This window comes from Nicotiana attenuata, unplaced genomic scaffold (genome assembly GCF_001879085.1).
Source record: "Nicotiana attenuata strain UT unplaced genomic scaffold, NIATTr2, whole genome shotgun sequence".
In the NCBI taxonomy this organism is placed as follows: domain Eukaryota; kingdom Viridiplantae; phylum Streptophyta; class Magnoliopsida; order Solanales; family Solanaceae; genus Nicotiana; species Nicotiana attenuata.
Window position 1 is genome coordinate 48767 of NW_017672731.1, and position 14423 is coordinate 63189.

At 37.0% G+C, this 14423-nt stretch overlaps 1 protein-coding gene across 3 annotated transcripts; it reads left to right on the plus strand.

Annotated features, from left to right (window-relative positions):
• The first annotated feature begins 1742 nt into the window (after positions 1 to 1742).
• LOC109214299 (zinc finger CCCH domain-containing protein 55-like) lies at positions 1743 to 10267 on the plus strand. 3 transcript variants are annotated; one of them, XM_019378204.1, is made up of 5 exons: positions 1743 to 1990; positions 6563 to 6893; positions 7279 to 8170; positions 8213 to 9610; positions 9940 to 10267. In XM_019378204.1, exons 2-5 carry the CDS (start codon positions 6625 to 6627, stop codon positions 9973 to 9975), a joined length of 2595 nt encoding a protein of 864 aa, XP_019233749.1. In that variant the 5' UTR covers positions 1743 to 1990; positions 6563 to 6624; the 3' UTR covers positions 9976 to 10267. The 3 variants fall into 3 exon arrangements, with proteins under 3 accessions (XP_019233749.1, XP_019233750.1, XP_019233748.1); XM_019378205.1 differs by having other exon boundaries at positions 7279 to 8147; positions 8190 to 9610; XM_019378203.1 differs by having other exon boundaries at positions 7279 to 9610.
• The last annotated feature ends 4156 nt before the right edge of the window (positions 10268 to 14423 follow it).

The window sequence follows — 14423 nt, forward strand, 5'->3', positions numbered from 1 at the left end:
TATTTTGATTGTTTTTTATTCTTCCCATATTCTTCTTTGAAATAGTCTCTCTATTATAAATTGATCTTTTTTTTTTTTAAATAGGATTTATTGAGTAGGTTTTTAATTTATATTGTACGATGTATATTGATATATTGGAATCATCATGTACACGATAAGTAATGTACCCAATAATATTTCTTTAGATAATTTTTATTGATTAAAATTTTTAATATATTTTTTATTTTATGTTTTATAAATTCAATTCTCTATAACAAATAATACTAATTATAATTTGAACATTTAGTGTCTTTTTTTTTTTTGCATAATCTCATACTCAAATTTTTTTTGAAAAGATTGACTAAACACAATTTGCTTATCAAATATTGCAAAAAACACTTCTAGAATAAGATGGTGTTTGGCTAACAACTTGTTTGGATGGTTGTTCCTCGTTGTATCGTATTGTATTGTTATCCCAAAATAATGTTTGTTTTGATTGTTTCATTAAAATTGATTGTATTGTATTGTTAAATCCATTGTTCCGGAACAATGAAAAGTCCTTTTTTTTAAACAACTGATTTGGTGTGGTGGGATTGTTTCCTATTTTTCTTTCTAATTATACCCTAACTTATTACTCCACAATTCTATTTTACCCTCTATCTTTTTTCTATTTTAACTCCAAATCTCCAATTTATAACCTACTTTGTTTTTTTCCAGACCAATGTTAAAGGTGTTTTGTTGCCTTCTATTTATTTTTTCTCCTAATTTGCTTGTAACTCAATTCTAATTAGTTGTGCTCCTTGTTTTGCCTTCTTCTGTCTTGCTCCTTTGTTCTGCTTTCTTATTGTGTTTTGCCTTCTTCTGTTTTATTTTTTAAAATTATTTTTATGCATAATTTTTGATAAATTTAATATTTAAACAATTGAGGGTATTTTAGTAAACTTATCCGTTACAGTACAGTACAATACACTCAAACCAAACAACAAAATATTATTTAACAATAACAAACAATACAATTTATCCAAACATTGTATTCATAAAACGATACGGTATAATACAATACAATACATTATAAAATGATGGGAAACAATGATCCAAACAGAGTGTAAGCTTATAAGCTGGTAAACTGACTTATAAGCACATTTTGGCTTATCTACGCGTTTGGTAAACACTCAAAGTGCTTATAAGCCAAGTGCTTCTAAGCTAAAATCAACCATAAGTCATAAGCTGGTCACCCCCAACTTATGGCTTTTCAGCTTACAAACACTTTTAGTTTGACCAACACTTTTACTAGTTTATCCTTAATAATATTTTCTAATTCACAAAATACCTTTCTCAAAATAAATTTCTTGACTTTCTCTTTGTTCCATATTCGTTATGAATTCTTTTCTTTACAAAGAAAATTTTAATTTATAATCTTTTGAAAAAAATTCAAGGGTATTTTGGTCATTTTAACAAAAGAATAGCTTATCAACACTTTTTAATCAAACACATCGACTGCTTATTATCAGTTTCAACACTTCTATCCAAACACGTAAATGTTTATTTTAAAAATCAGTTTCAGCACTTAAAAAACACTTTTCAGCTAATCTAAACGGGCTCTAAGTTGGCCAAACACAATTTACTATTTACAAAAAGTACTTTTTCAAAAAACACCTTTTAATAAAAAAACTTTTTAAAATAAACAGTTTTTGACAACTTGGCCAAACATGCTATATAGTGCAAGTACCAAAATAACCCCAGCATAACATTGTGCATCTTTCTCCAAATCCGTCTCTCCTGTTCTTATTCTCTTACAAACAGTTCGTATGTAGAAGCTGCGAAGACTCAGGCCCTAGACTCACTTCAATTAAAATGCAATCTACTTCTTCTACAATTACACTAACATCCATACTTTAATATTCCCTCACGCTCTCTCTCACTCAACACTCTTGACCCAAAAGAAAGAAAAAAACATTTGGAGAAATAAGGAAAAAGAGCTCAATTTTCTCGATCTTCCTCTCTGTCAAAGGTTAGTACCCTTTTCTCCTTTTTTACTTTTTTTCGTAATTGCAATTTAAGGGTTTATATCTCTCTTGAAATTGATCTGTTTTGTTGTCTTTCGTATTAGGGCAACAAATTTTGTATTTTTCTGCTATACATTTTTGGTTTTTAATTTGTTTTTAGCTTATGGGTTTTTGCCAATACGAGCTTTTGTATGTGAATTTAATTGTTGAATTATACTAGACCTGTTAGCAAGTGGGAGAACAAATGATATTTAGGGCAAAGAATCCTAATTTTCCTTGAAACGGGTCCTAATAGAGTGAAGTGGATAGAAATAGTTCATATTGTCGACCCCAACAAGTTTAGGATTGATTTGTAGTTGTTATTGGTCGAGTTTGCGGTGTGATTGGGACTTGCACAAGTTAATCTTTTACAATGAATTCGGGAAATTATGGTTAGGGACTAGATCTAAAGCTCTATTATTGGGACGTAGGTAATTAGCTGTGAGCGATTGCTCTTAAGGTGTTTGCCTGAAGCATTGAATCGTTCATCAAGTTAAGGATTTTACCACTCTTCTCATATGGAGTAGTACTTTTGATGTAGTGTGGCTATTACTGAAAAGGAGAAAGGAGGTGTTGATCAAGAGCAAACTGTCAATACTCTAAGCTGTAACTTGTCCTTATTAGCGGTACTGGTGAGATGTTGCTCAAAGGCTGATAAAGTCACAATGGATATTGTATATGAGGGGGATGTAAAGAAGTACCATCTTCTTAATTGGGCAACTTTAATATTCCGGGGAAGATGGCAGTGAAGAGCTAAGGACTTGAGGCTACTCAGTATAATCTTGTAAAGAAAGTGGATTTGAAGTTTTGATCTAGAGTAACAAGTGTTGTGGAGGAGGATCATGTCGGAACATTATGGAGCTCATAGGGGGATGGAGAAACAATCATGCAGCCATAGAGAGCAACTCTACAAAGGAGTATAAGGGAAGGGTGAGAAGATTTGACATTGATATCAGATTTGGATAGTTAAATATAGCCAGCAATTGTGTATTTCTAAAAGCAAAGTGGTGCGACGATATTATCAATGTCTCTAGCCTAGAGACAGTAGCACTCACTCATGTATGCTATCAACATAGTGATGGAAATTTATTGGACCTGAACTTCAAATGGAAGGGCTAGGTTCAGCAGCTTAAATTCAAATGTTTATGGATTTTGGTTGTTCGGTGTTATCAACAGGATGTAAAGAAGGAAGATAGTATGTTTGACTTCATTGAATCCTTGCAAATTTAGGACTTTCACAGCTGAAGTCCTTTTTTTGTTTTGTTTTGTTTTGTTTTTGTACGGAAGGATTCCTAATTCTTGTACTGCTTTAGCACCAGCTTGGTGCTAATTTTCTCTTTTTTCAATATACAGGTTACTTACCTTCTCAAAAAAGAACAAAAAGAAAATAAAAAGGAATTTGCGATGCTATGTGATGGAAGAGCTCAACATGGTGCTTGAATCATTCTACAAGCAAAAAACATCATTTACCAGTAATAACAGCCGGAAATGAGGAGGACTAGAGATTATTTTTTCTCAATTAAGTCTTCCTATAACATACTTGAGAGAGTGTGAACTTTCCTTGCACTTCAATTTGGGTTCCTAGAGCTTCAAGGAAAATGTTTTTCTTAACTTGAAAAACAGCATGGAAAGCCATCCTCACTGCTGAGTTTGAGGACAATTTATAAAAGTTGGTGTTTCATATGCTAGAATATGGTAGAGAATGCTAACCATTATTGCTTCACGATTCAAGTGCAAACACGCTATGGTGCATAGTCTGGAAGGTGTCTGAAACGGAATGGATGACGTCAAGAACTGTTAGAGAGATACTACTAGGGTGGAAGTTTAGAAGGAAGAGGCCAAGAATGAGATCCTTGAAATTAGCTCCTTTTGTTTCCTGTGGATAATATAAATAAAAACGGATAGAAGTGCATTTGAAGGAGTTGAAAGACCCTTGTAAATAGTTTCAGGTGGGTATTTTTGGGGATGCTTGTTACTGGTGCATCAGCAATATAGTCTTCCCTCATAGAACTTGATGGAAGGCATCACCGTTCAGTTTGTGTCTGCTAAAAGATCCATTCATATTATCGGTAATCATCCTTAACTAGGGAAGGCTTAAGTGATATCATTGGATATTTGCGCTTCACCGATGCACAATTTAGATGGTCAAATCGGTGCTGCTGTCTTTCGACGTGATGCAATGGCTGTTCACCTTGAGCTAATAGTAGTAGCAAGTTGTACAAAGTCAAAGCTAGCAGAGATTGGAGGATCAGGATAACAGCAGAGGTAGGAGAGAAGAATAGAAGAAGTAGAAGGAGAAAGCGGCTATTGTTCAACACCACAGAGGTGTTAAAAAAATTCGGATACGACTTCGGTACCAAGAATAACTTGGGGATGTTTTCGCTGTATGCTTTGGAGATTATTGAAAACAAAATCAATAGACCTGTCATGGCTTGATTCATCAAGTGCCTTAATTGACCTAAATAGAATTTATTATCAGCAGCTACTGTAAAGCCAAACACACCCGGTTAACATATAAGCATATGTATTGAATGATGCATGGTTTAATGGAAGTTCTTTTGGTCAAATTGTCCTCGACATGGATGCAGGACGAACATTGTTCTATTTAGGCTCGCAAAATTGCTGTATCTTCTATGACCATGCATTAGCTGGCAGCATCAGATGTACATTTTACGTAATGTCCCTAGGATGCTGCATAACCTCTCACAAGTGTTCCATTCAACTGCATCCAGTTTCTAGCCACTAAGTTGTTTGTGATGAGCAGTGGTGTTAATTCTGTCAATATAAATAAGAGGACATCATTCACTCCTTTGATGCTTCTTCCTGCTCGAAGTACTTGCTGCTTTCATCTTGTGAAAGGCCAGACATCATTCAATTTTTAGAAATTTTTGTGGCTGGCCGTCGAAACTTAACAACCAAGTGAAGTCGGACCATTGGTTTGTACTCATGGTTTGATGGGATTTTAAGCATTTAAGTCTCTGGAAGCCTAACCGAGCTGAAGTTAGTTAGAATAGAGAACCCATCCAGCATTCAGAAGTGATTGACTACAATGATTTGGAAATATGAATAGAGTTGTCATTAACTTTAAGTGTTATAACATGAAAATTTGTTCTGGTTCTTATTCTTTGGTGGCGGTAGTTGCTTCTTTTGTTTGTTCTGTTCGTGGATCACAAGTTTGTGTAGTTTTATTTGATATATTTTCCTTGCTCGAAGTTATAGGGAATCCATTTTGCTGCTCACTAAGTGTGCTTCTCTCGTCTTCACAATTGGAAGGGATTTTGCGAATTATATATTATCATACTTTCTTTTACCAATCAGAAGAAAAGAAATGTGGGACTTTATCTCGGTCCTCGTATCTGTGTGTGTAACAAATATTTTACTGCTGCTGCCCCTAAGGCTTTGGTCTAGTGGTAAGCCGTGCAATGCGTGATGTGTTAGGCGCATGTCACGTGTTCGAACTCTGTCGTAGACAAAAACCTGATATGTAAGTGGAGAAGGGTAGAGGGCCTGGCCCATTGTCTACTGAGTTTCGGACTGTGCACCATTAGCTCTTGGGGATTGCTTAGTTATAAAAGAAAAGAAATGCTGAACCATGTGAAAAAGATATTGTTTTGCTGAAATGCTTCTAGCAAGTAGACTCCAAATTTAATACTATCAAACCCCTTACTCATAGGGCAATTTCTGTTTCTTAGCGTAGACTTGAGAGTAAAATCAAGAGGTCGCTACTCCATCAGGCTTATTGTCTCATCCAATTTCTCTCTCCCCTGCTTGTTTGTTTATTCCCAATATTTCATTCAATTATTCAACTATGGGGTGTATGAATCCTCTATATTAGTTGCTCTCTATTAGTGTTGGTTTAATTCTAGTACTCAATATTTGGTATAAAAGTAGAGGATCTATAAATTTGCACTCATCACACCAGCATAACCAAAGTAAAAGCTCCTGACAAACAATGGATCTAATGTAAGTGTAACAATAACTAGTCTTTATTCTAACTAATTGATATTGCCTATATGTATCTTTGCTTTTATTGTGTTCTCCTTAGCTAAGTCTCCCATGTATTTGGATAGATTATAGCTCTTTTGAGGCAAAATTCTCTCTGTGATTTTAAGTTTGCGTTGTCCCCTTTAGCACCTTCAATCATATCATATTATCGCACCTACGGACAGGTATACTTGGAAGTTTACATAACATGACAAAATATTTCATGAGATCTTGTCTCATTTTATTCTATAAGTTCGCTACCTTTTTTGTTTTTTGAAATGGTAAAGTATCCTCTAAGTTTGCTACTTGCATATTGATCTTGACATTCATATTATACAACACTCATCTTCTGGATATTTTGGGTTTTAGAGGCCAAACATTCATTCCTTTCCAGAACCTATATTTTGTTTTTGTAGTTTTCCCATTATGTGGATTACGAAAATCAATGTTCTATGGAAGTAATCCGGAAAGGGAGGATGATTGGAACTTATTTGTTCCTAACTTAAGGCTGCTTGATTCACTGAAAAAGTTAAAATTATGTCTATACTTTTCAGGTCTTCAGATATTCTTTATGACAGAAATTAAATACTGCTGATATTTGCTATCAAGGACCAGTATGGGTGAAAGTGCAAAAAGGCGAAAGTCTTTGTGGGATGCTGAAGAGACTCCAAATAGTCCGGATTATGAGGAATGGGGAGCTTCAAAAGCTGATAATTCGTGGCAGTCCAAAAATAACTCTGGTTGGTCGTGCGGGGACAATGTTACAGGAACAGAAGAGCTGAGGAAGGAAAACTACCATTATAAAAGCATGTCTCCAGCTTTTGATAGGTGGGGAAGGCGAAGCAATAGTCACTCTCCAAATAATGGTCGGACCCAGTCTCGCAGGTCTGTTTACAGTATTTGGTTTAATGATCCATCATACTCATGATTATCAAAAGATAATCGACCACGTATCTGTAAAACCTAATAGCTTTCAAGTAAGATAGCTCTTTAGGTTTGAGTTTGTGATGCATTTCACGTATTGCAATGTGCAATGAAAGAACTTCTGGCTGGTGGGAAGCCACTGCTTTGGATTCTCTCATATTTCAGTGTTACTTGCCTCCAAAGTTTTCACGAGTTTATTTGACTTTCCATCATTCTTTTGGTGTTCTCTCTCATTTTTGCCTGATCCTTCCGTTGGGCATGGGGAAAGGGGAAGGGGAAGTTCGGCTAGCAGATATGGTTGATATTATTTCTACTGATACGTTGCGGTTTGTTTTTCATTTTATAGATACCCTGGAAGAGCCAGGAGCAGGAGCCGTAGCCGTAGCCGGAGCCGGGCAAGGGGAGAAGGTAGGAGCAGGAGTCGCAGTAGGGGAAGGGATAGGTTTAGGGGTTGGACCAGGAGTAGAAGCAGGAGCAAGAGCAGGGACAGGGACAGGGGTAGTATGAGAGTTCAGAATAGGAGTCGTAGTCCTCTCCATAATTCTAAACGTGATCCATATGCATCAGGCGATAGAAGGAGCGGCCCTCGTATGTCATCCCAGGTATGCAGAAATTTTACAGCGGGGAATTGTAGGAGAGGCAGTGACTGCAGGTTCTTTCATCCAGATGCTATCAATCACAGGGATGGAGGTCATTCAGAGGGCAACTTGACTGAAAGATTGGGTAGTCGGCCAGAGCGTGGACATGTCTCAAGGTATGCTGATAGTGAAGGTCCTGGGTACCAATCAAGGGATAGGCTTCCTGACACGCATCATCTGGAGGATGAGATGCACAGAAACCGGAATAGAGGTACAATTATTTGCAGGGATTTTGTGAAAGGCAACTGTCGCTGGGGTGCATCATGCAGATTTTCTCATGATGGTGCCTCAGGTGATATCTATGACAAAGGCACTCGGAGTGCATCCTTTGATCATGGTCAGGACAATCACGCAAGCAGAACCGGAAAATCAGTTTGCAAGTACTTTGCAGCAGGAAAGTGCTACAAGGATAACTGCAAATTCTCTCATGATGCCACATCAAGAAATCATGAAATTAGGCCCTCAGATGACATTGGTGGCCACAGACTTGATGACAAGAATAACTGGTTGAAGGGTCCAAAGTGGGATGATGAAGGAAGGCCCTCGGACCTTGTAAAGGCTAGTGGGTGGGATGAAGGCAGGCCCTCGGACCATGTAAAGGCTAGTGGGTGGGATGAAGGAAGGCCCTCGGACCATGTAAAGTCTAGTGGGTGGGATGAAAGTGTTGTGAGAAAAGATACTGCTGTCACAGTTCTTACAGATAGGACCAATGAAAGATTGGACCATAGTTTTGAAAATGAGAGCAGAGCCTGGGGAAGCACAGAACCACATTATATGAATTCTGACGGAGAGAGAGGTGTTTCTCCTCACGGAGGGAATGCTGGTAATCTTAATGCTTTGAACATTTCAGAATCTTCAGTTATTCAAAAGCTTACAAATGCTCAAGCTATTCATCTAACTTCTCAAGCTTCTGATCAAAATATGGAGAGAACTTCGGCACATGTCCTTGGACATAATTCAAATCCGGAAGCTTCAGGCATCATTCTTTCTGCCACAGCCACTCAGCCTTATGGATCTGCTAGTTCTTATATTCAGCCACAGGGGCTGATAGAAGATAGCATTGCCAGAACACTTGGCTCTAATGCACTAAATGAATTTATGCATGCTAGAGAAGGTCTTCATCAAGTTCATTTGCCTGGACAGAGCTTCAGTGGTACAGGTATTGGTATGAGCTCTGAACATTCTGCAGTTCTGAATGGAACACACCAAGAACCAAATGTGTTCTTACCTATCCCATCTACTGGACACAATAAGAGAGAAGCACCCAGCACACCCGAGATGCTGGAATTTAAAGTCCCTCAAAATATTTCCTGTACTGTTACTGGTGAGCAAGTACACCAAACGAAAACCTCTCCAACGTCTATGATAAAGAAATTTGAGGAAGAACTGCGAGAAGCCCAACTGCAAAGAGTCTTAAATCCCTCTGATCCTTCAGGAATGCTAGCTTCACATCCGATTTCGTCACTTGTTAATGCTATATATGGTCAGACCAATCCGGAGATGAGGGGTCCAAATAACTACCATCCTGCAGATGGCGTAGACAACTTTAAGATGCCTCCCGACAACTCGTCTTATTTGGATAGAGATAGTAATAAGGTTCCGGAGGAGCAAATGAATCAATTGTCTACCGTTGATCCTGAACCTGGAAATAACGATCAAATAGATGATGTGAAGCAGCAGGAGAATAAATTTGTTGAAGTCAATGGAAAAGATAAATTAGCTCCCGTGGAGTCCAAGGATGGGCAAGAAAATGATCATCCAGGAGATATGAATATGCATGGGAAGGTTGAGGAGGGAAGTGGTAACAAAGATGAAAAAGCGATGCGTTTATTTAAAAATGCTCTAATAGAGTTTGTTAAGGAGATCCTAAAGCCCACTTGGAAAGAAGGTAAGATGAGCAGGGAAGTTCACAAAACAGTTGTTAAGAAGGTGGTTGATAAGGTGACTAGTACAACTCAAGGAGAACATGTCCCTAAGACACAAGAGAAAATAGAGCAATATCTGTCCTATTCAAAAGCTAAAATTACCAAACTTGTACAGGTGAGTTGTCTTCTTATCGATTCTACAGGGTTCTTTATCTTGCTTTGGACTTAAAACATTGTTTTTCTAAAATATGATAGTATGTTATTGTGTGCACATATGAACATTTATGTTACCCGTGGGATGTGTATGTTTTTGTCTGTCCCCGGGGGAGTGGGGTGAGGGGTGGGGCATAGACAGTACTGAAGTTGTATATGGCATTGAACTCTGTTGGATTTTGATTGCATGTCTGGGGTTCTGGTGTCATTGGGTATTTTATAAGGCCTGTTCATCCTTCATTTTTAAGATGTTGATTACATGTTAACTTCCACTTATTATTTTCTTGACAGGCATATGTGGAGCGACTTCTGAAGAATGAAGCTTGAGATGCCATGTTTATACTTGCTCTTCCTTTTCTCTTCTAGAAAAATCAAATTCAATAGGGATTTGATTTTCCAACATGTACTGAAGGTTTACCTGTGTTAGATGTCTTAGTTTGTTCTGGTGAAGTCAAATCCGCTCATGGTTTCCACTAGCTGGATAGATTCGGTTTTGCAAGCAGAATATCTGTTATTCCTACCATTTATTTCCGGATTTATCCTTGTTTGAGCATTATATGTAATGGGCCTTTCCTCCTTACAGATTCAATATGGTAGTTTCATTTCTTTTTCGTGCTGATTTCTTGCTTACATGCTTATCTTGTCACTTGTTGGTCGTCATAGTTTAATTTCTTTATAATTTATCAATGAGTACCTTGGTTGTCAGATACAAAATTCTAGTGTGCTCTTAGTTGGAGAAGTTAATTCATCCTCTTTCCTTAAAAATTGCTTAAAAAAGAAATCATCATAGACGTATGATTTGCCCTATTCTGCACCTTTTTCTATTTGTTAATATCAACGTGAAATTCATCTTGTATTTTTCATGCATTGATAGCTGACATTGTTGACCAGACTTAGATGTCTATTTCTTCCTCGGTGTGATTTGACAAGGGAGGTAAAATGATGGGAAGAAACTAATAGCCTGTTCGGTCAAGCTTCTAAAATTAGTTTATTTTGAAAAGTGATTTATTTTTGAAAAAGTAACTTCTTCCTAAAAAAAAAGGTGATTTATTTTTGAAAAATTAGTTAAACTAAATCCTTGGTTATAGTATCGGGACTTATGGGTCCCTGCCGTCACACAATTAAATATTTTACCCCTCCTTTAACGGAGGGGACACGTGTAAGTTCCCTGTGATGTTTTCAGATCCAACTTAATAATACCCATCCATATTAAGACCCGACTCACCCAATACAATAACCCACAAAATTACACCAGCCCCACTTAAATGAAAACCCCTCGTCTCTTTCATAATCGTATTTCCTCCCTACACCGAAGAACTTCTTTCCTCCATATTAGGGTGTTTCTTTCATATTTAAACTTGAATTCGCTTGTACATTTTGATTTTTTTTCTTTTCCTTTATCAATTTAAAGGCCGTCTTTTAAGTGGGTACTCAATGACTGAATCTAGTTGTTCATAAAAAAAGAGGTGCGTTTGTAGTGAACCACTTCACTTCAACCACTGCTTAAAATCTTGGTAGGAGATTCTATAAGTGCGCGAAACCTGAAGTAAGTAATATGTATTTATAGATTTATTTAATTTTGACATTTTAACTAAATTTCAGTTTTATTAGTTTTCTCGTTATATGTTGTTTGGATTGTGTGTAAGAATGAATCATGTGATTTTTGGGAACGTTTTACCGGACAGAGCGGTGGTTGTAATTAACAATTTTAAGTCGAAGTTTGATGTTGTTCAAGTTCAAATAAATACCTTGAATATGGCATTGGATGCGTGCAAGATTGAAGGGGACAAACGGATGAAAAAAGTGGATGCATTAGAGGCTATAAATATTGTTGAATCGAACAAAGCAAGGGAGTCAGAAGAAAAAGTGTTGAAGCTGAAGATGTTCATCATAAATTCATGTGCGATATTTGTTGGATTTGTTGCGGCTTTCTTGATGAAGTGAACCTCTGAATAAGTCAAGCGGATTGTATTTTCCATCGGATGAATGTTTGTAGAAGTAATTCACATGAGGTATATATTTTTGTGTTGGTGGACAATATGTAGTATTTTGGAATGAAGTTTTTGATTTCATGTCTTTATTTTGTATTTCGGATGAAGTTAATTGCAATGAATTTTTGATTTCACGTCCTTGCATTCAGTTCTTCTTATTTGGTGTGTCACGACCCAAAAACCACCTAGTTGTGATGGAACCTAATCCTAACGCTAGGTAAGCCAAATATAGAACAAGGTAACTCAAACGATAGAGTATTAATAACAAGAGATAAAATGATTGAATTCTATACAACCTCCCTAGGACTGGTAGTACATGTCATGAGCCACTATGATTAAGATTTACAAATCGAAAAGAAAAATAAGTACACCATCTGTTTGGAAGTTACATGAACAGAGATTAAGACCTAAACTACTATGAGTAAGAGTTAGCTTGAAGCTGGAACGTCTTCGATGCAAGCCTCCATCTTCAACAGCTACGCGGCTCCAAGATCTGCACACAGGGCGTAGAAGTATAGCATGAGTATAACAGACCCCATGTACTCAGTAAGTATCTTAACTAACCTCGGTGAACTAGTGACGAGACTTTAAGTTAATAGATACTCAATTGTTATTTTTATCTATGCAGATGATAAGCAAGAAGAGCAATACGAGAAAGATACACAAATACGTAATCATGTAATGAATGAAACAAGAATACAATGACCGAGGTCCCCAAAATATCAACACTTCTCAGTCTCACAACACAATGCAATGACAGAAATCAAAAGACAAGAATAACTATAATACATTTTCTCCGTTGCGGCACGCAACCCAATCCCACATATATAAAGAACACTGTTGCGACGTGCAACCGGATCCCCCAATATTAACAAACACTATTGTAGCGTGCAACCTAATCCCCAATATCAACAATATCATATGAAACCACACACCAAATGCGGGAAAAGTTCAAAACGGAACACTAAGAAAACAAACACGCGATATTCAACTAGGTAATACAACTCAGACTGCGTAGAATGAGCGGTCCAATGTCAAAAGCTAGTCTACCGTACTTAATGACAAAGCTTCCACAAAGCATAACACACAACAAATCTAAAAGTCACCCAACCCGGTTAAACAAAAGAGAGTAGAACATGAAACGAGTAAAGAATATTTATCAAGTAAGAACAGGGTTCAAATGAAGGCATTCAATATGTGAAATCAGGTAGCAAGTAAATCCATTTAATCAGTGAAGACATATGGTAAGTAAAAGCATATAGTAAGTAAAGACATATAGTAAATGAAAGCGTGTAGTGAGTGAAGACATGTACTAGGTTAAGGCACTTCACAAGTAAATCACATGATAATTAAAGGCATGTAACAGGTATGTGCTAATAACAAGTAAATACATGAATTCGAAGAAGACATGTAATAGAAGTAAAACCGAGTGAAAGCGCAGGTGTAACAATTACAGATAGGAAAGACATTGCTATAATAGTAACATTCCAAAAGGGAAAACGCAGAGGTAGCTACAAAGGAACTCAAACGGAAAGTATTATACAAAACCACAAACACCAATAGAAACCAAAGAAAAAGACATGTAAGAACTTAAAGAATAAGTGATCATAACAGAAATCCAACTTCCTTCCTTTTTTTTGCATGGTAATAACCACAAATCAATCTCATTTCAAATCACACGGAAATACACATCGTGCCAAATATAGCCCGAAGGACCCAATCACTATCTCTTAATACGAATAAAGAAGCTCGTGTAACATGACAACAACATGTATAGATATAGATTCCTAATACTACGATCAAGTTAAGTATGCTAACGAATCTCGAAAATGGCACATTTAGTCCTTTTTAAGATGTCACATGTTCTAACATGATTTCTAACGCAAATAATTGAGTTTACTAGTCATGGAATTAAATGAAGCATAGGTTAGGAGATCATCAAGTTCAACAAAGGCACAAAGAAGCATATAATTTCTCCCTCCCGAGCATGGAAGCCCCGGCACATGCATATACGCTCGTCACCTCGTATATGCATCAACCCCACATGTAGCAAACAATATCGATTAGTAGGAAAAATTCCCCCGGCAAAGCTAGGCAAAACACTTACCTCATTACGAAATAATTTCCACAATCCGATACCGTCTTCCATAGAAATTATCCTCAAAATGATCAAAACCTAGTCAAATATCATCTAACGAAGTCAAATAATGCTAAAGGAAACATCCCCAATACATAAAGGCTCAATCTTCACCAAAATCCCAAAATGTCAACAAAAGTCAACCCCGAGCCTGATTGATCAAAACTCAATATTCAGACCAAAATCCAATTATCCATTCATCCTCGAGCCCGGATATGCAATTTATTTCGAAATTTGACCTCAATTTACAAAATCCCTAAATTCTACCAAAATCCCCCCATTTCTACTTTGAAATCTATAGATTTGATGTTAAAATTCATACAAAAGTAATTGAAATTGATTGAAAACTAGCTAAATATGCTTACCCATAAATTCGGGAAGAAAAATTCTTCACAAATTGTCTCTAGAGTGCTTCGGGTAGAGAAATGGTGTAAAATGATCTAAATCCCGACCTTTTCCTCTTTTACCCAGCTGCAGACATCGTAATTGCGGAACATAGTTCGCAATTGCGATGTTCGCAAAAGCGAAACACTGTTTGCAAAAGTGAAAAACTGCCCAGCCAACAGTTGTTGCAAAAGCGACAAAAATCCCGCATTTGCGAACCTGCCCCCATTCGCATTTGCAGTCTATCCTTCCCATTTGCGAAG